Source organism: Phlebotomus argentipes, unplaced genomic scaffold (assembly GCF_947086385.1).
Source record: "Phlebotomus argentipes unplaced genomic scaffold, Phlebotomus argentipes genome assembly contig_2, whole genome shotgun sequence".
NCBI lineage: Eukaryota > Metazoa > Arthropoda > Insecta > Diptera > Psychodidae > Phlebotomus > Phlebotomus argentipes.
Genome location: NW_026776162.1, coordinates 943,868 through 967,126, shown reverse-complemented (window position 1 = coordinate 967,126; position 23,259 = coordinate 943,868). Strand labels below are relative to the sequence as shown.

The following is a 23,259-nucleotide window of genomic DNA, read 5'->3' as shown; positions in this document are numbered from 1 at the left end:
CAACCAGATTGTACAAGAAGAGGACACTCGAAAAGGCGCCGTGAACAGTGACGATGTGCAGAGTTCACAGAAAACAACATCAATTGTGGGTTGAGTGTATGGCAGAGAATTACCAGAGCCGACAGCGCTCGGATGGATACATTCCTGAGCCCTTCTTGCACTGAAATGCTCTGGCGAACTCTGGGGAGTTGGACAAAACACCATGCAGGCGAATTTTTCCCGGGCAGTGGGAGTCTTCAAGGGCCCACTTCATCGCCACTGTTGTCATTGACTCGCACCAGAGCTGCAAAGAAATATGAGAAAATCAGCGAGAGCTACTCGAGAATTGAGAAGCAACTCACATTTCCATAAGACATGAAGAAGAGTTGATCGTGAGTGTAGTTCTCAAAGCCCGGCAGTAATTCTTCCCTTCCGTTCCTCTCAGTGTACAATTTGTAGGCGTAAAAGGCTTCTCTAAGGCCACCGTTGTCTGCAATGTTCTCCCCCAGCGTCAGCTCACCGTTGATCTGCAAGGAGAGACCATCATGAAACCAGGAAGTCAATTTCTGGAGGGTTCTGTGCTCACGTAATCAGACACTTCGGGGAGGAAGTAGTTGCTGTAGAACTTCACGAAACAGGATGTGCGATTCTCGTACTCGTCAATTGTGCTGTTTGACCACCACTGTCGGATGTTGCCGTTCTTATCAAAGTGCCTCCCGCTGTCGTCATAGCCGTGAGTCAGCTCGTGACCCAGAATTGTGCCGATGGCTCCGTAGTTTAAAGCTCTGCACAGATCAATGGAAATTGGTGAGTATTCGATAAGTTATGATTTGCATGTAAAATCTCACTTACTCAAGTCCCAAATGGTAGAAGGGATACTGAAGTATGGCCAGAGGAATTGCTGTAAGACAAAGAGAGCAAGTTTCAATTCAATGCACAATTAACTTTAGCAAGTCCACTAACTTATGGCATTAGCTTGGAAAGTGTGAAATGCATTCACATTTGTTGGTGAAGTCGCCCAACCGAATTTATTCTCAGTCCGAAACTCCGTCAACTTCTGCAGCATATTCCGGTGGAGGACGTTCAGCATATTGTCCAGGTGGGTGGAATTTGTCACATTGATGCCCTTGTAGAAGTTCACGAGGGTGTTCTTCTCCAGTATCCACTCGGGGAAGCCAATGAGACTCTTCATGGCGGCGGACTTTTCCAGCGTGGCTGCTTTTGTCTCGGCGTCCATCCAACTCGTTGTGGCGACTAAGTTGTTAAACGCCGTCTGGATGAGGTTCAGCATGAGCTCGACATTTGGCTTGGTGCGCTGCAGAAAGCTGCGATCGGCGACAGCGTAACTCACGGCCATTCCCATCAGCTGATTGACTCCGTTGGCGCAGTACAAGGAGCGCGATGTGGAGCCCTCGAGACTCGTGACGGACTTGGCGTACTGATTGTGGAGGCTGCGCATGTTTGTGGTGGTGTGGATGACCAGTTCCTCCACCACAGCCCACCAGATGTACAGCTCAATCTTGGCCAGAGATGTGTTGGTCACGAATTCCGACAGCGTCTGCAGGTAGAGCAGATCTCCGCTGCTCGTCAGCAGTTTGTCCTTCTCCAGATTCAGGTGTACTTCAGGCACGTCCACGAACAAGAGGGAGATATACTTCTCCCACACGGAAAGACCATCATGGGGCGCAATGAACGAGTCCGTGGCGTTTTGCAGCTCAGTCACGGACATGTTAATGATGTCACTCATGGGATCGTTGTTCGCCTTGGACACATTCTCAGCCGCCTGGTCGAGTTTGTAGAGGATTCTCGTGATGTTGAAGATCATCTTGCCGGCTGAGAGGACATCTGCCGCACTCTCTTCGCCCAGTGTGGCGTTTCTGTGATCTACAACAATGTCAGTTATCACATCCGACACGTATTTAGCATAGGCACTGCCGATTAGCGTCTCGTCGTCCTCCTCATCTTCATCGTCCTCCAGGATTACAGACTCGTCACTGCGCGCGCGAACGCCCAGAAACTCAAGACGTCTCCGGATGCGCTGGGCTTTGTTGAGATTGTCGTTGTTGCTAGAACAGGAAGCGGTAAAGGATGTCAAGAGCAAGATTCAAGATGTCGTGTGACAAAGTCGTAACTTACAATGGAATTCCCGTGTCCATCTCAGGCGTTCCGATCACCATGCGATAGACTGACCTGTTCTCCGGATCGGGCATCAGATCGAAGCCCACCATCACATCCATGCCGAAGTATCGCTTGATGGCCGCCACGGATTTGATCCAGTCGAATGAATACGTGCTGTAATCGACGTCTGTGATGTTGAGGATGGTCGGGATGATGGGCAGGTGAAAGAGCTGAAGATACTTCTGGATGGGTTTCAGGCCGATTTTGTCCATCGTCTCAGTGTCCATGCAGGCGGAGAAGATGGTCCGCGTCTGCTGCACTGGCAAGGGCTCATCGGGCGTGCTGTTGGCCTGCAGAAAGGATCTCACCTGGCGCATGATCTTCACTTGCTTCTCATTGAACCAGTCGTTGGTCATGGCGGAATCCGGTCGCGGGTGCTCGTCAGCCCAGTTGCCGCACGTGAACTTGTAGAAGTCCTCACAGGGATCGACTCTCTGGTCCATAGAGAGCTTGAAATTGGCGGCCGCGCGCAGGCATTCAGTCGTCTCGCATATCTTGACAACATGATCTGCAATGGTATATCGTGTGAGGAAGTCGTACGCACAATTGCTATTTTAGAATAACCACTTTGGCAATTATTCAGCCGATAATGGGAATTAATTAGTGTCTCTTTGCACCTCAAATAGTTGCTTGAGCAAATATTCCATCATGAAGAGTGTGTTTTTCAACGCGAAGTCAATAAAAGTTGTGGAGATCTTTTATGGCGTCTTCTTCAAAAAAGCATCGATTGTTTTACGCCTTTTTATGCCTCTGTTTACGGCTACTTTGCAGCTTTTATCATAGTTTTTCTATTTATCTTTCAATTATTCCATGAATTAGCCGGACTTGTTAAGCCGAGATTGCTCATTTACGTGATAATGATAGATTTATGAATATTGCATTCATATTGTGTGTTACTTAACACTCACCTTGGCAGGCCAGTACGATAATTCCGATCAACAGAATAAGAATGACGAAGATCAGGGAGAGGAAGATGATCTTGTGAAAGTACTTCCTTCTGAATCTGGTCGTTGGCACAGTATTTTCGGTTCCATTGTGTTTGGTGGGCAAAAGGAGGGGGAAAAAATAAAATTATAGCTCTATCGATTGCACGACATTCATCGTCATTAGCACTCAAGTTGTTCATTCACCTCGACTGAATGCCTACGGCGTATGGATTGTCCCCAAGTGTTGGATGAACGGCGGCAGTTGATGCTCCTGTAAATGGTTCCCTATCTCGTGTTAATGATCTTGTGATTGGAATACTCAGTGAGTCACACGCAACACAAATCAAATTTGTCCAGGGCAAACAGAACAATACTCGCGAGGGGAATGGATTTTGGTGTACAAATTGCTTGGAGGTGGGAAAAATCACCCACCGAGTGCCCAGGCGACGGAAAATTGTGGCGTGTGCCTCATTTGAGCGTTGACGCCTCGCGGATGGCACGAAAAGGCACTGGTTTGCTCCTCTTCTTTCCCAAAATGAACCGGAATCAGCAGGATAAAGAAGCCGCAAGTTCTTCCGAAGAACACTCACGAAGACTGAATGGCACTTTCTGCACTAGGCCGAAAGCTAGCTTGACCACATAATGTTTATCGATTTGAATAGCGTGCACGAGGAAAAAAAATTCTCTTTGCGGAGAATACAATGAAAAAAAAAAAACGGTTCCAACAAATGAGCTGAATTATTGATATGGCGCCTTTATTGCAATTCTTTTCAGATGATTTCTTCACACCTGCAAATGGAAATTTACAAGATGCATCATCCGCGAGACGATGGGATTTTCCAACAGTTTGTCTTGAGAAACACAACCCGTCAGATAAGGTAAGATAAACAAATATGTATTTCATTTTCTGGCTCTTGAATATTTTATCACATATTCTGAGACGAATTGGGGCACTGTCTTGAGAATGTTCTATTTTCGAGACAATTTCCCTGATTTCCACATTGAAATCCACCCGATAAATGCCAATACACGTGCGATAATTGTTAGCTTTCGATTTGAGATAATTAATTGGCATCCATAACAAGTGGAAATCTAGGCGCAAAAACATCACGAATGATCGTTGATCAATTAATCTCTAGCCGGCGTGTCGTGATCTGCAAAAATGTGCTTTTTTAATCGAAAGACTTGCATTAAATATTCCTCGGAATCACTATAATTGCGCCTGAGCATCTTCATACATTTTAATTTATTTTTTATAATTCCCTGTCATTTTGCAATGATTCTGTAAGAATTTTGTCTACTTGATATTTCCCGAAATTCCTTCTCGGTCAGTTGTTCTCCATACAAAGTGTAGAATTGAACTGACTCATTGTCATAGACATCTAACTGAGGGAAAATGAGTAATGGGACATTACAGAGATCGAGTTTGTATCAAAAAGACCTGTGAGAACTCTGAAAAACCTCTGTATTTCAGAGGGTTTACCCCTATTCTAGTTATTGCAGCTTTTTGTTTACGCATCTCTTTTTTATTTGAACTCATCTTGATAGAATAATATTCCGGAAAACTGACGTTCTCGTCATGAAATATTCATACTTCAATAATTAAATGTGTATTTGCAGAAGAAAGAAATCATGGAGAATTCTCTCGCTGCAAATCTTGAGCACCTATAAAACACTATGATAGTGTTTTATGGACAAATTTTCAGTGTTTTCATATGAAATTCATGACCTTCATTGTACGCTTGAATCATATGCTTTTCCGCAAGAAGGAAACCGCCGTCGCTTTGCAATCCCGTGACTTTCTCAGAATTTCGCTTTACCAAGTTTTCTTCTTCTCTATTATTTATTGACCCCACGTGCCATTTCGTCGCAAAAATCACCAGTGTCTTCCAGTGGCTGAGGAATAAAGCGCAGGCGAAATACATGTCTTCACATCTTTCTTGCAACATAATTTGACAAAATTGGGCGTTTTTTCCTGTGCAGCGGACACAAAAAAAACAAAAATTGCTGTCTTGTGCACGTGGAGTTACGCAAATTAATTAAACGCCTTGCGTGACTGTTCTTCTGCATTTCACCGTGTGGACGTCTTTGCGCAATGTTTTCCAACGTGGAAAAGTCTGTGTGTGTGGAAAGAGATGGCCTAGTGGCGCTCTAACACTGACTTTTAATTGACTGGGTCAGTGAGTAGGAATGCTTTGGTGGGAAGGAAGCAAATCTTTCGGACGTATTTGACTATTAGGAAGTGGATTATGGGCGACGTTGCAGGCTGAATTAATTAGATAGCTCGATGCAGAGAGACATTGAAGCGCCACAAGGTTCACGGAGTGAAGATGATCGTACAGTGTTTTGCGCGTTTCGCACAATAATTAAAGTGATTCTCAGAGTTTCTGTTGCCTTGAACTCATCGGTAGATTGGGGAAGACGCGCGTTACTGATCTGATAAGGCAAAACGTACGTGAGAGTCCATTGTCTGTGGCAGTGGTCCAAACTTTGCTGTCATTGCTGATCATGATGATGACGAATTCGGGCAATCCCGACTAAATGCACCACCCGCTGATTTGTGGTTGTTTGTCTCTCATTAACGCACACAGTTCACTGGTAATATAATACAAAATTGAAGGCACAGCGATACAAAAGAGCCCGATCTGGTCACTGTATCATTGTCACGATGTACACCTGAAGGCACACAAATTGCTACTGATGATTCTTAACAATTCAGCTCTAAAAAGGCTTCTTTTATGGCTGGGACTCGACTAACAATCCGACACACTGTGTAAACGTTATTTATCTTATCAATTCACAGTGAGGCTGAATTAGCGGGCTATTTTGGCGCCAATCCATCTCCGTGTGATTCTGTACGCGGGGAAATCATGGGCAGGAAAATCGCGGTGAGGAAACACTGCGGGGCGAATGGTGGGAAAGAGTTGTTGGGGAAATTCAACAGTGCCGAGCCGGAAGTTGTGGGAGAGTCACTGGACGTGCGAGCCAGCAAATCAACCTCAAGTGACTGAACGGGCGCGAGGAAAATGAAGGCATATCGGCGACTGGGGAGAAGTGAATAGAATCGGATCAGATCGATTTTCCCCATCGATTTTGCCGTGCGCCACGTAATTTCGTTGTCTGACCGTTAAATTGTGTGTATTGTTGGAGTGTGGTTGCGCTGGGTGGGAGGTGAGCACGACAATCAACATTAAGTTCCCTACCCATCAGCGCCCGCGTGTGGGGAAAAAACAGAGGGGGAGTTGTCGCCAGATACCGGCCACTTATTCAGCCCCAAACAGCCGTCGCGATGCACTCCTTGTGAAATATTCACGTGCCACCCATTCGCGGAACTCACATGTGTCTGAGGTCGATGTGGGTTTCGCGACAGACGTACACCGCGAAACTGCCATCCATCTAGGAAATAAGCTCGCTTTATCGTGGGATTCTGCGAAGGTGTGACTCAGTTTCGCCCAGAAGAAGTTTTATGGCCGGTTGGAAAATGTGCTAATTCCGTGCTCTGATGGTGTTTTCCAAATTCAGTTTTTTCCTGTCGTGATTAACTAGATAAGACAGTAAGAACTTGTTTTGTCAATTCACTCAATCAGTAGCGTAGTAATTACCCGTGAGAATTATTGATTATTATTTTAATTATTGTCAACAGTTTTCCTTCCTTCGTACTTCTTGCTTCCACGTTGGAAACATTTTGTAAACGTCTCTGTCAGTAGATGAGATGATAAATGACGAAGTCAATAATAACAAACATTGGTCGCCTAAAACCACTAATTCTCATATCAACGGAAGAATGACCAGCATCTTATAAACTTTATTGTATACTCACAAACAGAAAATTAGTCACAATAAAAAGAATACACAAGTATTTACTCATGTAAACACATTTGCCTGTTTTGATTTTGAAATCAGGTAAATTCAGGAAGACGATTAATGGGCGGAGCTCTAAAGTGGACAGAGCTTTAGATAATTCTAAAACACCTAAAAATGAAGAAACTATCATGCTAAATAAGTTTTTCCTACGCCACTGCATTGCATAGTGATTTGTGGGAATTGATTAAGCGACAAAAACTTTTTGTTGTCTAGAATTTAACTCATAGTCAGTCGCATGTCGTGGAAATCGGGTGAAACTAAAGAGGGGTCTTTAGAGAGCGACCAAGCGTTACGGAAATTTACGTCTGCACGAGAAGATCCTCAATTTGTACACCACTTTGAACCACTTTTCTCCCTTTGACGGTGGAGAATAAATCCTTTCAGACTCACTCTCTCTCCACCTTTGTCACATTTCTGAGAATGCTTTCCTTCACCAGAAATGCATGGCAGAAAATGGATTTGATTGACTTTGATAAGGCTCCTTGTCTTCTCTGGTAATCATGTTTTCTCATACAATATACTTCACATGTTCTAGCAGAGAAGCATTGAAATCAAATGAGACAAAGACATATGATGTAATTTTGACAAAATCTCTCTTGCATAGCGAAAGTGGGGAGGAAAAGTCTTGTTCGATTATATTGGAAAAGTATTGTTTAATTAGTGGCTTTTATTAGAGCACTCTCTGCAGAGGTGAGTATTTTTTTTTTCGCAAGATTTGGGCACGTTGTCATGGGAATCGACAGGTTGTCCTCAGCGTCATCGATGGCTGTTGTGTGTTACCAGGGGGCGAAGTGGGGGCCGACCTGTGCAGAAAAAGCACAAGAAAAGTCAGTTGGGCGTTAAAAATAGAGGTTCGCGCGTCATTTTCGCGCCAGTCACTGGAGTGTGTCTTCTGGGATGAATCTGCTAAGTGGTCGGCAATTGACACTCACTTTGACCACAGCTGGAGCCGCGGCGGGCAGGTAGTTGGGGTAGGGGAGCCCCGGGGCGCTCAAGGGGGCTGCATAGGGATGGTACAGCATCGAGGGTGGATGCGCCACATGAACCTGCAAAGCGATTTTTAATTTGTAACGGACAAATATTGACTTTGCAGCCGCGCAGAAACGCAGACTCTCGTGCCGCTGACGCTCTGTGGACTCATTTGCACCTCACCTGGCTCACGGTGGCGTAGCTCGTGGCAGTGGGAGTCGCATACTTGACAATTGGCGTCGGCTGGTGAAGATACTGGAGCACAGGTGGCATCGCCATGGCGGCTGGCGAGTACTTGAGGAACGTCTGCGGGCCCGTCGGCGCGACGTGCTGCTCCAGCACCACCGGAGCTCCGGCTGCGACTGCCACAAGAGCGCAGAGTATCTGGCGGAAAGTGTGGCAAGAGGTGGATTAGGAAACCCTCTCTATATGCTGTAATTGAGGAAATATGTACGTACCAGAAACTTCATCCTCTCCAAGTTGCTAAATTATTTCACTAATGATGTGTCCGTTCGAGCGAGGAATTGTCTCACAAGTGATGCATTAGTTGTTGCGAAATACTTTTTATACTACTCATAATTGGGCAACTAATTTATCAGTTGAATGCCGTGCGATAATTAAATTCAAGGGACACATTTTTCGCCGCAACGTGAGTTTTCAAAGCACAGCTTCTAGTTTCTTAGCAACTGTCAGTATCTACTGTGGGTTTTAATGAAAACATTCACAAGAGTTTAGCAACATCAGAGCCTTGCAAAGCTCACGAGAGTTTATAATAACTTCTGCATGGGAAAAACTTTACCTCTCTTTTCAAAGAAGAATCAAAGAAAATGTGGCATTTCGTGAGTTGATTAAAGAATATTATATATTTTTACTGACTCTCTAGAGAATACATAACACGAAAATCAATACAAATTGCTGTTAAAGCATTCATGAGCTTCACTGTGAAAAAAGAGAGCTTTTTTGTATCATGGAAATGAGAACGCGATAAAGCTCAATCATTAGAAGTTCATTGGCTACGAAGAGACATGGAGTAAATCAACAAAATGACACTCACAAACCTCACAAAGTTGAATAAACAGACCTTTACGTTAATTGCTTTCTCTCGAATCAGGGCAACGATGTAATGGAAGTGAAATATACGATATTTTGACGCATTGATTGCCTAATACTGGTAATAATTCAATTTCGAGAGGTTTTTTGCTCGACAGCACATAAAATTGGCGTTAAGAATCAATTAACAGTAGAATAATGCCACATAAAGTGCCTCAATTTTGCCATGCTCTTGGCAAAGACTTTAACAAAATGAAAAGATCAACAATTTGTCACCGAAAATTGCCATAAGATTATGCCTTATTCTCACCTCTTTCAGGTTTTACAAGAAAAACTTGTCTCTAGCAAGAAAAATGTTAGCAATGCTTGTCAGCAACTTCACCCTCAGCCAAAATGCAATTAAGACAACTTCTATGGCGTGTTTTCATTGCGATTTAGCTGGAGTATTTCAAGAGCGGCAAATTAACTTATCAAGATATAAATTAATTGACTGAAGCTTCGTCAATGAGAAGCATCTCAAAGCTCGTCAATTATTGCAATTCACATCAGCGAAGCGGTTTGCTTCTTTTAATTAATATCAGGAAAAGCCGGAAGCACGAAAAGGTCTTTCTCTCCACAGTGTAGCTTTTCGTCTTTATTATTTGCAAATGAGTGTGAAGATTTTCTCAATGAATCTTCCGTCAGAACACAAAAGAACAATGCCTTTTAACAGTACAAATGTTTCAATTAACCATCAATGAACTGGTGAAACCGATGAATGTTCAACTTTGAGTCGTTGCTCAATTCGATGGATTAGCAAGTATTCATTCTGTCCTTGGAGTTGATTGCATTCTTGTCGCTGGTGACAATTTCAGACATCTCATAGCAGCTCTGCTCCTGATTCTGTCGCGCTTCGCGGTGCTGTCGTGATCTTTCTGGGATTGCTGTGATCTTGCGTATCTTTCTCTTTAAGTCAATCTGGCAGTACGTCGAATGGTCGCTTGTGCTTCCCGTGGGATTCACAGTGCTTTCAATTGAGGTTTTTGTCACGCTTTGACCAAAGAACTTTGTCCAGGATGCGCGATACTAAAAGCAAATATAACGCTGAATTCAACAAAATTTTCCACTATTGAGCGTTGAAAGAAATGCACTTAAATTTTAAGGCACTTTTTTGGCATTTCAATTAAAGTTTCCATTAAAGTATAAAAGACATTTCAAGTAGCAAAATAAAGTACGAATGACGTCTTTGCTAAGAGGGAAATACAAATCGTATTTTGCGTTGTCTAATGTTATAATTGAATTCATTATACTGAATAATGTTTAATTGAATGCCCTGTTAAATTCTTCCTACGACTGTCAAATAAAGTTCAATTAACGGGTTCCATTTCACTCACCTGAGTGTTCATTCCCACGTAAATTATGGGATTGTAGCATATGCTAGACTTGGCAATTAGTGCTGGCAAAACAGCCATGGCAGGACTGATGATGTCTGGGGACGCGAACTGCTCTATCAGGGCGAATGCCGAGTAGGGCGTCCAGGCGACCAAGAATGCCCCTATCATCACGGCCACCATCCAAGTGAGGCGTTGGGATTTTTGAGTCCTCCGCAGACGCTCTGACTTCTGCCAGAGCAGCATTTTAAATTTTAAATTTCATTTATCTTCAATTTGTTCAGAGATTCATGCATTATTCAGTAGTATTTTTAGTTAAAGGTTTTCTTTCAAATTGTTTAGTGTTTTCTTTTTATAGGGAGGAAATATGTATGTGTTTTGACGAATTATAAACCCCCTTAAAGCAGTGTTTTCAGACGAATTTTTCCATTAATTGCTAAAGGCGATTGCAGAAGCTTCTTACCTGTTTCATCGTGCGGATAATTTTGCTGTAGCTGTAAGAAATGACCATGACTGGCACAATCAGTCCCATGAAGAAGAGGAAGATGATATAGCTGGTGGCATTTGGAGTCTGTGACTCCCAATTTACTGAGCAACTGTGAGAGAAGCAAAGGGAATTCTCAAGTTGTGATGTGCTTTTCTTTTGAGTGGGCAGAAAGGTGCACTTAAGGTACACTGGTATTTTATTATTCTTTAAGGGAAATCTTGAGCGCCATTGACCTGATATTGGCAGCCTCATTCACGTACTGTCCCCAGCCGAAGAGTGGCGGCGACGTGAGCATAAATGAGTAAGTCCAGATGAAAGCTACGGCGGTGATTGCGTGTCTCCGGGTGAGATGACTGGTGGTGAAGGGACAGCTGACGAGGAAGCATCTCTCGTAAGAAAGGACAGTGAGGGTGGTGATGGACCCGATTCCGAGGAAAGCCATTATGAAGCCATAATAAATGCAAAGTGTTTGCCCAAAGATCCACCCTCAGCTTACAGCCGAGGCGAATGTAAATGGATTTCCTAGGATGGACACTGAGAAGTCCGAACAGATGAGGTTGAAGAGGATGATATTCATGGGCGTCCATAGCTTCAGGTCCTTAAACATCATCACAATCACTGTTAGATTAAACGAGAAGCCACAGAAACCGATGATGGCGAGAACAATTGCCGACACATTGTATGCCCACGGCTCCATGAGGAGCTCTCCACTGTCCGTGGTGTCATTGCTGCCTGTCGCACTCATCACTGACCACGCATCAACACTATTAATTGCTCGTTATCCAGGGAATTGAGAGGGAAAGAAAATAAGTTTCTCACTTCATCGGAATTTCAATTAGAATCGGTCAATATTAGTATCACTCTCAGTCTCAAGGGCTTTTTCCCCATAAATTGCAACTACTTGTGGAATAATTGTCCTGGGTGGAAACACAGTTTCAGGACCAACATATCTCCACGAAGGACGAAAGCACACTGAAAGCTCTCCGTGCAAGCGTGACTTTATATGCACAGCATCCCTGTTAAGCGAGACAGGATGAATTTCCAATTTTCCTCCGCTCATCGCATCCTTTCCGCACTTCTCTAGGGATTTCCGTTGCGTACTAATAACTTAGTTGCAGAACTTTTTACAAATATGCGTCAGTAATATATTTTTTGTGCGCACAAATTAAATTATTGAATGAGACACAGCGTAAAAAGTAATATAAATTATATGTATACTTTTTTTTGTATATTTTGCGATAAAAAGAATAAATAATTTAATAACGAGTTAAGCTATAGAAGTTGTGCATATTGTGGCGATTGAGATGCGATTATAATTGAAATGGAAATTGGACTAGTAAAAGTGTGTATGGGGAATAAATGTATATCTGTGATTTTCAATTAAATTGGAAAGTATTAATATTTTACACGTAAAATTTTTTTTTTAAATTTCTGGAAAAATAAATGAAAAACTGTTCGGGTTCAGCGGTATGCATTGAACGCCTTTTGTGGTTTTGAACAGCGCTGAAATATTTTCAATTAACTATAAAGCATGATGATTTTTCGGTCCAATCATGAAAACTGATGAGTAAAATGTTTAGAACTCTTTCGCCGTAGGAAAACTTTAAATTTATACAGTTATAAATGTCAAGAATTTTTCTAGCAAATATTGTTTCAATCGCTCAAATCAAAGAACGTGAAGAATTTTGTGTGAAGCGTTTTTATTAGAATGCATTGAGATGCAGAAATTCATCTCACTCTTCCGAACGCCGTTTCACTCTTGTCAGCCTTGGAAGATTTACAGAATGCATCGACGTTTGCACTGCAATTTATGTTCAAATTGTTGAAATGGATCGTATTGAAAGTGAAGAGCAGATTTCATGTCTTCCACTACTATTCACACAAATTTTAGTGTGCAATTTGATATGGAATCCTTCATTCCTTCTCATGAGTTTTCGCATTATTATTGTGCATATTTCAAAAGCTCTCTTAATATGTGTTTTCTCAAAACCTCTCTTATGCAGAGATGCATTTGCTGTGACTTGCGAGAACGCCTAAATGTGTGCTTGTTGACGATTCATAATGAAAACTTCTCTGGCAAAGCTCTAATTGAAGAAACCTTTCAAAAGCCTCTGCGGTAATGGCACTTCCCGCCAATTTGGCAAAGATTTTATGATTCTACTCTTTGAATTCTGCATAGAAGAGTGACTTAAGAGGCAATAATTTTGTGGAATAGAAGTGGCAATTTGCATGATTGCGAAAGGAATCTTGGAACTTCTTTGGCCACTCGGCTGTGCCCATTGACGGGCAATGCATTCGCACTTTCCCCTACCATGAAGTGCGTCGCTCTTGCTGCGAAAAGCCAAGACGGAGTTAAAGCTCGGCTCACCAGCGAGCGGCGAGTCAGATGCCTTTCGAGCCACCAGCTGGCCACAAGAGCCTCCTGCACGAGATTTCATTGACCAGAGGTTCCATTGGTGTCTCCTGCTGTGTGAGTTCGGTGTTCAGTTGAAGCTGTTGCAGTGCTGTGAAGAGATTTGTGCGATGACCCAAGCAGAATATGCTTAGTGGAAGGCTGCAGTGAGGCCTTTTCGAGACATATTTCGCGTGTGGAACACTGGCCCAGCTTTCCAAGTGAAGTGGCATCTTATCAGAATCGATCGCGCGCCTCTGCAACAAAACTCGCTACACAACAGCACGACAACAATTTGGTTGTTTGGTTTCTTTTCGGGAGAGAAAGTGCAAAAGGCATATTGAATCAGTGTGAGTACATCGGAGTGTGTCTGCATTTTAGTTTTATATTAAATTGGATGTTAAAAGTCATTTGCAATCGTCACCATTTCACCTCTTCATCTCCTCATCTTTGTGTGTGCATCGTGGAGATGAAAATTGCACCTGAAGAGGCGATGATGAGTGTGGATTCTTTTGTGCAATCTTGCTGGCGTCATTCACTTCCCAAAGCGTCTGGGCGGGGAAAAGTGCTGGGAAAATCACTGAGTGGCAAGTCTGGGAGGCCGTTGGGGCACAAGATGCGCGTGCTGATGATGCGAGACATTAGATTAATGTGTGAAGTTAATGTTTACAAGAGAGATTCACAAACTATTCTTTTAGCTGCGCGATAAGTAAATATTTTAGCCATGCCAACCATCAAAATGGGACAGTATAATGTGAGAAATTACAGTGAAATGTAAATGGTATTTTCTCAGATCTCAAGAGTCAATATGAAGATTGTTTATCATGCGCTAATGCATCCTTCAGGACGGTCAATATTGTTGGTAAATTATGGTGTAAATCGGTGATTCCGGAGGAAAGACTGCGTTTTGCAAGAAAAATATCGCTTTCCCGCCTATTTCCAATCATGCCCACACATTACGATTATCTAACTGGTATCTGGAGTTAGAACAGAAATGCCAGTTTCTCCGGCAATATTTGGAATCCCAGCCACTTCCTTCAGCATAAAGGCATAGCAAAGTCCACAATATTTGCCCACAGTAAACACACTTCAGCGCTGCACTCCAACTCGCCACGAGACATTTAATGGGAAAAGAGCGTAACTAAGTCATGAAATTGCATAAAATTGTGATATTGTAAAAGTTTTACGAGTAGGAAAAAAACGCGGTACACGGCCTGTAACAGGTTGTGACGGAGAATTTTGAGCATATCATGATCTTGGTGGACTGTCGTGGAAAAGAAAGTGGGTGGCTCTGCGCCCTTCCGCTCGACTGGGCGTCCTCTGGGGCCGCAGAGGAAGAGCCACGGTGACTAATTTCTTTGACCATCGGCCAGTCCAAGAGACGGCGAGTACACGAGATGCTCAGAGTCAAGTGGCACAAATCAATTGCATAATCCCAAGTCTTGGATGCGAACTGACGCAGAGCGCCGGCGGTGGAATTTGCACAAGAAAAGCGCTCTATGAGTGAATTTGAAAGAGAAATTGAGTCTCTCTGTTGTGTGCTGAAAATGGGAATAGATCTGTGCCACACATTCACTCTCTATGCCATGGAATTTGGCCTGTTGCAGCCACCAAACAGCATTTCTGGTTAAATTGAGGCTGCAAAGCTGTAACAGAGTGTCTGCATGGGATGTTTTGATTGCCGACTTTTAGCACTTCTGCGTGTGAATCACTCTTCGTTCCTTATTGGCCCATAAAGCCACCGGTCTTGGTCGACTGGACAATCCTGAGGCACAATAGAGCGCTTCGAAGACTTGAGAAATTAGAGTGAATTTATTATTGCGAAGGTATATAAAGCATATAAATGGGATTTGTAACTTATTCACAAAATCAATATACTTTCAAATGATTCTCCTCAAAATTCTCTTTGTTAAGCATTTTCGAAAGGCAGATTGATTGACTGAATGCTTTTGAATTCATTAATTTCATGAAATTTTTCATCACTGAAAGATCTTAAAATATTCTTTTCTTTTTCAAATAACTTTTCCTACACAAAACTATATAGACATGAGAATGATTTACGTTGGAACTCTTAAAGGCAACAGATTTCTTCTCCTATAAATTCAACAGTAAGCCCTTAACCAAAAGTGTCAATCACTTTTAATAGCTTGCATGAAATAAAACATTATTGCCCTTGTTATTGCCTCTATAAACTGCTCAGTAAAAGTACTTGTATTCATGTCAATTTTACTGAAAAGCTTATACTTTATGAATTGACCTTAGCACTCGGAATGGAGAAGAAAATGTACAAAAATATTTCTTGCGAATATTACTGGAAATTTCTTCATGAACATCAAGTTCAAGTCCGGACAGTGGAAATATTTCCAAAAGTTGATTAGATAACTTTTCAAATTAAATAAAAAAAAATTCGAGGATATGCAGTTTAAAGTTGGCGATCTTGTAAAAGCGACAAGACTAATTTTATGTTGCAACCCATATTCATTTATGCAAAATCTCCTTAACATGTGATCAATGAACTCGATGGTTATTCAACAGATTTCAACTTTTCTTCGATGGCTGTTTGCCAATGATTAGCACCTCGAATATTCATTCGCGAGCATTGCAAATTTCCTCTGAAATCTATCAGCAGATTTCCTTACCTTAACTTCCCATGAAAGTGTTCAATACGGAACCAATTGTTGGAGTCCGCGAAAGAGTTATGCGCCGAAAACGCCTGACTTTTTCCTCCCTCTCACCAAATTTTCATGCTCTTTTGGCTGAAAACAACAAAGCCACTGACGCGAGATGCTAAGTGAAGAAATTGGACGCCTCCGAGAGGCCAAAACCTGAGGCCCGAAGCTACCCAAAAACCGAGAGCAAAGTAGAAAGTAGATTGGCGCAAGAGGCGCTAATCTGTATCTAATTAAAAGCCCAAATCAGACTGTTGATCACGATTGTGTGGCCAAATCTCCGAAAATCAAATTGAAGAGCGCGCCTGATGGCCAAATCGCGTGGCCGCCGACTGAAGTTCAAGATCAGTTTGATTTCCACTGCTCGGGCCCATTTTCGAGCTACACATATGCAAATCCGGTGAGAAATCTGCGGCGATGCACTATAGATGGGCCCTCGATGAGTCCATGATGAAATGTGAAAGTGCCCATTTCGTCATCGTGTCAGATTTCAAATCAAATAATCACCCAACACGAAAAATATCAAATACTGACCACAAATTGTTACAACAAAGCTCATTATTTCACCATGAGAGAGATTTTCAGGCGCCGCATCTGAGATGAGCTGCTCTTCGACTCTTCTCAACATTCCACTGCACTTTTTGCGCCTTCTCACCTTATCGATTCTCTTACACAATCTCTTCCTCTCCTCTCCGCGTGCCGCTTCAGTATTCGCGAGTATGCACTTTCACCCTCAAATTCTAAATTTCGCAAAAATCCACATACAAAAGAAGAGCGAGAAGAATTGCAAGCAATTTCACTCTCAATACGCGGAATTCCCAATGAAATTGACCAATTCAATGAGTTTCACTTCGAATCAGTTTATTAGCGCGTTTCGGCCTCTCACCCATTCACACTCTCGTGATGTCTTTGCCGGGCAAGAAAGCCAAAAAAAGCGGCGCCCGTCCAGTAGAGAGTGCCCACGAAATTTCCTTGCCCACGAAACGGCGCGGTTGCAAAAGGAAAAGTGCAGCAGAACATCAAAAAACCTGCTCGAAAAATCGAGTCAATTAATAACTAACCCTGACCGCAATCTTCTCACTGCGCCTTAACCCTTTCACTCTCTACCGAATTGCATCTAATGCCACTTGAATAATCACTGATGTCTCTGGATTAGAAAATATAACTGATTGATGGTGTTGTATTGTTTTATTGCAGCATTTTCGTCTGTTTTTTGCTGCTTATAATACATTCCTTCTCAATTTGCCACTGATCTCATGAGAGTGAATTAGATAATTTTACTATGCCAATTCGGAGGCAGAAAAAAGGCGGTAAATAGTCGAGGAAATATGTACAATCTGTCGGATGATTTATTGTGTAATTTCGATGTAATGGAGAAGAAATTTGAGTGAAAAGTGTGAGACTTTTGTGTTGCTTCGATGCTCGTTTTGGTGTCTCCACTCGAGAGGAGGAGTATTGCGACTCAGCAGAATAAAACTATTTCTCGCACCACTGGCAAATCTGGCGATTTGAGATTTATCTTTATGACTCAAGGCTATACCTTTGTTTTTTTTTCCTCTCTTTTCACTTTCAATTTCACCTACAATGTGCTCGAAAAACAGCGACTTAATGAGGTTCGCGATTATTTCCTTTTCACTGCGTATCCGATCATCATATTTTGATTGAAGCGTATTATTTACCATTTTATTGCCACTGAAGATCTTTGGTTCGTGATAAATTCGTCAAAACGCTGGTTCCGGCTGTAAAAACTGTTGAACAGGAAAAGGATCATTTCGAAACTGAAGCAGATGCTCATCTATTTACATTAAATCTTCCTGTCTGGCGGTCTGAATTCGCTGTTTTGCTCTGCCATTGGCACAACATTCGGAAAAAAGGGTGTTGTTGTTTTTTTCTGTATTTTCTCCGGACGGTTTTTGTGATTTATATCGTGTCGTGGTTCTTCATTCACCTGGTAAATTGCTGGCCGAAAATTGCCACACACTCTCGCTTTCTGGTCATCGTCACTCTGCAGGAGAAATTGCAACATAATTTTGCATGCACGGCCAGCATTTTCTGGTCGTGAGTCGCTTTTTAAAGAGGCTCAATTTTGCGCCATCGGGTTTTTTTATCAGTGAAAAATCATATCTCTGCGTAATTTTGAAATTAAAATCATATCTCCTGTTGGTGGTTAATGAGGAATAACAACAGTGTGACGGATGTTTATCGCGGGAAAATGACGGTAAAAGTCCACCGAGTCATTTGGAGGTGAAGACCGCGTCTTTTGCACAACTGCAGCGTCCGTGAAAATCCTCTGCGATTTCCACGAGACTTCACATCGTCTTTTGATGGAAGTGAGACAATTCACGTCTTCTGGCACACATCCAGTTACATTGCGGGCAATTTAACCTGTTACGGCATACCATCGCGCACAAAATAGACAATGAAAGTTGTGTGTTTTTGCTTCTTCTTCGCCCATATTGTTCAACGTCTATTGATTTTGTAATAATTGTAACATTTTAGCCATGTAGTCACGTAATTTACTCAATTCCATCCTCAAGTCTCTCTCTCTCTTTCTCTCTCCCTGTCTGGCTTCCATGTGGGATTTAGTTGACTTCTGACCGAGATTTTCCATCTAAATTTAACAACACACATGTATTTTTTCACTCTTTCTCCCATCGAACAATCACCAAATCTCGGCATTTCCCGCGAGACAGAAAGACCTTCTGTCCGGCGATGGAAAAAGCCTCTCCTTTATTTGCTGGCTGCACTTGAACCAAATGAGCTTGGGAAATATCGAATTTTGCATAAAAGTGTGTCTGGTGAAGATTTGGCCAACCATCAAGGCTGAGAAGCCAAAGCCGCCCACCCACGCAAAATCATGGGAAATCCATCAAAATCTCTGTCATTAATTACACGTTTTGTTCTCTTTCAGCATGCGATTATCCTGGATAATTCTGTCATGGATTCCAATATCATTGACATTGGCTGCGGACATCCTCATGGTAATGTGTGATGCAACAAAGAATGCACACAATATCGCTAATTATGTATTTCTTTTTCTGCCAAAGGTCACAATGGGTGGAACAAAGTCACATAAAGCCATTTTCATGGAGTTGTCCAAAGGGCTCATTCCCAGGTATGTTCAAAGCTAAAACTTTAATCCAATTAACATTGTATTCATCGCGTAATGAAAAATCCACCCGACGTGGATGAAAAAAAATTGGCTGAAAATGAAAATATTTTATTACACGTGTTCTTCGCCCCTTTGACCTCTTTCAGAACCAATTCCACGGAATTCGATATGCATTAAGTAACATGATTTGTTATTAAAGTGTAATAGTCGAACGCAATTAGGTAACAGAAGTAACCGTTTGGAAAAATTCCTGTACATCATCTAATTTGTCAAATGAGAGTGTCAAGAATGAGGCAATATTCTTTTACCTTCCAATTAATTGCGCGTGGAAGCAATTGTGATAGACGAGATCGAGGAAGTGCTCCAATAATCAATAACTTCCCATCTGACCACTTTCAGAGGCCACAACGTCACATTTCTCAATGGATTTCCGGCCGATTCTCTCATCCCCGGTCTGCAGGAGATCACGCCAGCCGGACTCGTGGAGTACATCCAGAACTACACCAACTGGGATCTTCTGGGTGCCAGAATGCGCGGCGACATGCCGATCGGAATCTGGGACGTCATAAGATATCCACACGAGGTAAATTATCCCCGCAAGAAGAGTTATAATGATGCACTCTTATCAGATTTCCTCTGATTTTTTTTGTTTCCTTTGTGTACCTTTTGCGCAATTTCCCTCACAACTTTTCTCAGATTCACACAAATTCCTCCTTCTTTTCACATTTCTTCGCCTGTTCAACAGCGCGAATCACGTGTCATGGTAAATTTGCGGAGTTTTGTGCACTTCAGCGCACGGAATTGTATGTGGTTTTCCTCACTTTCCTTCTAATTCACGACAGATTGTCTGTTGCGATGAATTCCACGGCGGAGATGCGAGTGACAGTCATTGTTAGCAGTTCCACTTCAAGTGCATTTCTAAACGTTCAATATTTTTTATTTGAGTAACATTATTGCGCTTTTCCCATATATGAAATTTCTTCCCATGCTAGAGTTGATGATTTATAGATTGAAATGAAAATAATGGAGCAAATTAGCGTCTTGAACAAATGAAAGAATTATTTCTTTAAATAGAAACGACAATCATTTTAATTTAACAATCTTGGTAATTATGGCTCTTGCATTCTGAGGTGGAAATAGAAGGAAATCGATAGTGATCGATTTAATTGCAGTGTTCTGGCCTTTCCCTTCCGGAAGACCTGAAAGTGACAATTTCACGGTGTTGCTCGCGATCCATTCGATTGACTATCTTCAGTAAATGTATCGCGAAGTGCACGAAAAACGAAACAATTTCAACCAGATCTGAGTAAAGTTCATACTAAATACATATAATGAAAATGTTACACAAACATTACCTTGCTAACAGTATCTTAGCCTTAATATTCCTATGACATTGACTTAATGGGTTAATTGAAAACAATTAATTGCTCTTTATTGAGAATATTAAAATAGTGTCTTTGATTACAAATTCTCTTCTTAACACTCTGATATTTATCAATCATATCATTTCCGATCAAAATCAATATCAAATGCTAATGAGAAATCATTATCGATCGATTTAAATAAAAATAAATTCTACAATTTATTCTTAAAGACTTTCTAGTTTTAGAAACTTTAGTCAATATGCTAAAACTGTTGATAAAATCATATAAAATCACTATGTTGCAAAACCAACATCTTAATCTGCAATCTAACACACTTTGGAAATCTCTCTGCAGTCCTGCGAGGCGATGCTGAGCGATGGCGAAACTAAGGAGCTCCTCAATCGTCACTTTGATCTCGTGATCCTGGACGGAGCCTTTCCAGAGTGCGCCCTTGCCATGGTGCACAAGTATCGCGTGCCCTTCATGTTCGTCAACACGGTGGGCTTCTACACGGGCAGTCTCGCGCTGGCCGGCAATCCCGTGCCCTATTCCGTCACCCCGGCCTTCTACGCTCCCCTGACGGACGACATGACCTTCTGGCAGAGAGCCTTCAACGCTCTGCACTACCTCGTCGTCAGCGTCTTGCATCAGGTGGGTCCTTTTATGGCTCTGACTCACCGCCAGAGATCTAGTTCAGCCGCTTAGTCGAAAAGTGATGTGCCGCCGCGCAATTAGACGGCAATTTCCATAACAGTGTCGCCGGAGCACTCACATTTTCAATGGCATGATCACCAGGTCCGATGCTGGTGGGAAATGAGAAGCGAATTCGTTGGGAAAGTGATCAGAGTTGATCAAAGTGCAGTTCGCTTCTGACGGATTTTAAGATTTGTTGATTGGAAAAAGTGGGCTGATGTCTAGGCAAGCATGATTCTGAGTGTGAGAAACAACTTTTTCCAGAAAAATGCATTTCATTAGTGCAAAACATTGAACTCCTTTTGAGGCGCCGCGGGGGACATCAATCATATGAAGCAGCTCCCAATATTCCATTTGTCTCACACATAATTGCAGATGCGATCTAGTTTATACTCTGACCTTAGATCGATATGACTATTTGGTGGATTGGGGTCATTATTGTGACATTCGCCAAGTGCAATCGGTTTCTCGAGCGCATTCTTAATGCAAAGCCATTAACAGTCGCAATGCTAACGTGTGATTTTGCATAATTTAATCCAATTCTCCACCCCACAGCCGATAATGACTATGGTGGGACGCGTGGCGAGAAGTCACGTCGGTTCTGACATGCCTCATCCCTACGACATGGCCAAGAATGTCAGCTTTATCCTGCAGAACGGCCATCCGAGTGTCTCCTATCCACGACCTTTTCTGCCAAATGTCGCTGAGATCGCGTGCATCCACTGTCGGCCGGCTGTTCCGCTGCCCAGAGACTTGGAGGACTTCATCGCGGGTGCTGGCGAGTCTGGCTTCATCTTCGTTTCCATGGGCTCCTCCGTGAAGGCCGCCAATATGCCTGAACACCTGCGATTGATGTTGGTGCAGACCTTCGCCAGGCTTCCCTACCATGTTCTCTGGAAGTGGGAGGGAGGCACTGCTGGGATGCAAGATCTGCCACCGAATGTGAAGCTGGGCAGGTGGTTGCCTCAACAGGACATCCTCGGTAAGACAATGATTTAATCAAAACTTTCAATCATCCACTTTACTCACTTTATGACGTCTGAGCATGATTTCAATTAGTCTCTCAGATAAAAACAATTTTGATGAGTTCCCGCTGACGAAATCTCCTCTCTTCTAGGTCATCGGAAGCTGAGGGCTTTCGTGACCCACGGAGGACTGCTGAGCATGTACGAAAGTGTGTACCATGGAATCCCGGTGGTCACAATGCCCGTGTTTTGCGATCATGATTCCAACTCTGCCAAGGCCGAGGCGGATGGTTACGCAGTGAAACTTCCACTTGAGACTCTCACTGCGGACAAATTGGTGAAGGCGATAACGCAGGTGATTCATGAGCCCCGCTATAGGAATGCCGCAAAGTAAGACGCAGCTGATCTCCATACAAACTCTCCGGCGCCTATAATCGTGTCTCTTTCTTCGCAGGAAGCGACAGCGTTTGCTGCGCGACCAAAGAAATCCACCACTCGAGACGGCAATTTACTGGATTGAGTACGTTCTCAGGCACGATGGAGCGCCCCACCTGAGGACTCCCGGGCGGAATTTGTCCTGGATCCAATACTACATGCTGGACATGGTGATTGTGTGTCTGGCTATCCTGGCCATCTTCAGGCACCTCCTCAAGCGCATCTCCTGCTCCATTCACGTGCATCCGGCGAGTGAAGTGAGAAAGGAGAAGATCCACTGAGGACTCCTTGCAGTATTTATAATATGTAGCCTTTTGGGTGGGAGACCGTACCAAAAAGTCACCGGAGTGGAATGGGATGGGAATCTAATCTCTCTTCAACTTTACCCTCCCCCTGTCTGATCCCTGCTCTCCTCTCTTTGCCCCAAGCTCTGTAAATAGTTGTCTATTTAGCGTTAATTGTTGTGTAAGTTGTGATGTTTTTTGTATAATATATTATTTGATGGCGAGAACCGAGCGATGATGGATGGTAAAAAAAAGAGATTGATTTACTACACCTTGTGTAACATTTATTTTTGGTCCATTGTCGTCTATCGTGCTGTAAAGGGAGAGGATGGAAATTGTATATCTATTGCCAAGAAGTGCAGCGCTTTTCAACACACTTTGAATTCACTTAAACTATTTAGTGTAGTGCATCGCCCCTCAAGGGATTTTTACCCCTGAAACACTCCCATCACAAAGTATATATCTAGAGATGAGAAAAAGAGAGCATTGATGCATTTGAATATCAATATCATCTTGCATTGA

The 23,259-nt window shown here is 42.7% G+C and overlaps 3 protein-coding genes across 3 annotated transcripts; 1 reads left to right on the top strand and 2 right to left on the bottom strand.

Moving 5' to 3' along the window:
• Positions 1-5: 5 nt before the first annotated feature.
• Positions 6-6,098, bottom strand: LOC132264560 (endothelin-converting enzyme homolog). Its single transcript, XM_059764807.1, has 9 exons — positions 5,539-6,098; positions 3,288-3,354; positions 3,066-3,160; positions 2,116-2,665; positions 943-2,045; positions 832-880; positions 566-764; positions 342-506; positions 6-283 (listed from the first exon to the last, which is right to left on the bottom strand). The coding sequence occupies exons 1-9, from the start codon at positions 5,591-5,593 to the stop codon at positions 110-112; spliced, it is 2,457 nt and encodes an 818-aa protein (XP_059620790.1). The 5' UTR covers positions 5,594-6,098; the 3' UTR covers positions 6-109.
• Positions 6,099-9,539: 3,441 nt separating this feature from the next.
• Positions 9,540-11,568, bottom strand: LOC132264824 (vertebrate ancient opsin-like). The gene is given in 4 exon segments (XM_059765151.1): positions 9,540-10,031; positions 10,340-10,567; positions 10,800-10,932; positions 11,057-11,568. Coding segments are annotated over 4 exon segments (1,146 nt in total). The 3' UTR covers positions 9,540-9,758.
• Positions 11,569-13,213: 1,645 nt separating this feature from the next.
• LOC132263508 (UDP-glucosyltransferase 2) lies at positions 13,214-22,734 on the top strand. Its single transcript, XM_059763296.1, has 8 exons — positions 13,214-13,565; positions 18,796-18,865; positions 18,932-18,999; positions 19,396-19,579; positions 20,715-21,011; positions 21,609-22,035; positions 22,171-22,408; positions 22,473-22,734. Exons 2-8 carry the CDS (start codon positions 18,797-18,799, stop codon positions 22,732-22,734), a joined length of 1,545 nt encoding a protein of 514 aa, XP_059619279.1. The 5' UTR covers positions 13,214-13,565; position 18,796.
• The last annotated feature ends 525 nt before the right edge of the window (positions 22,735-23,259 follow it).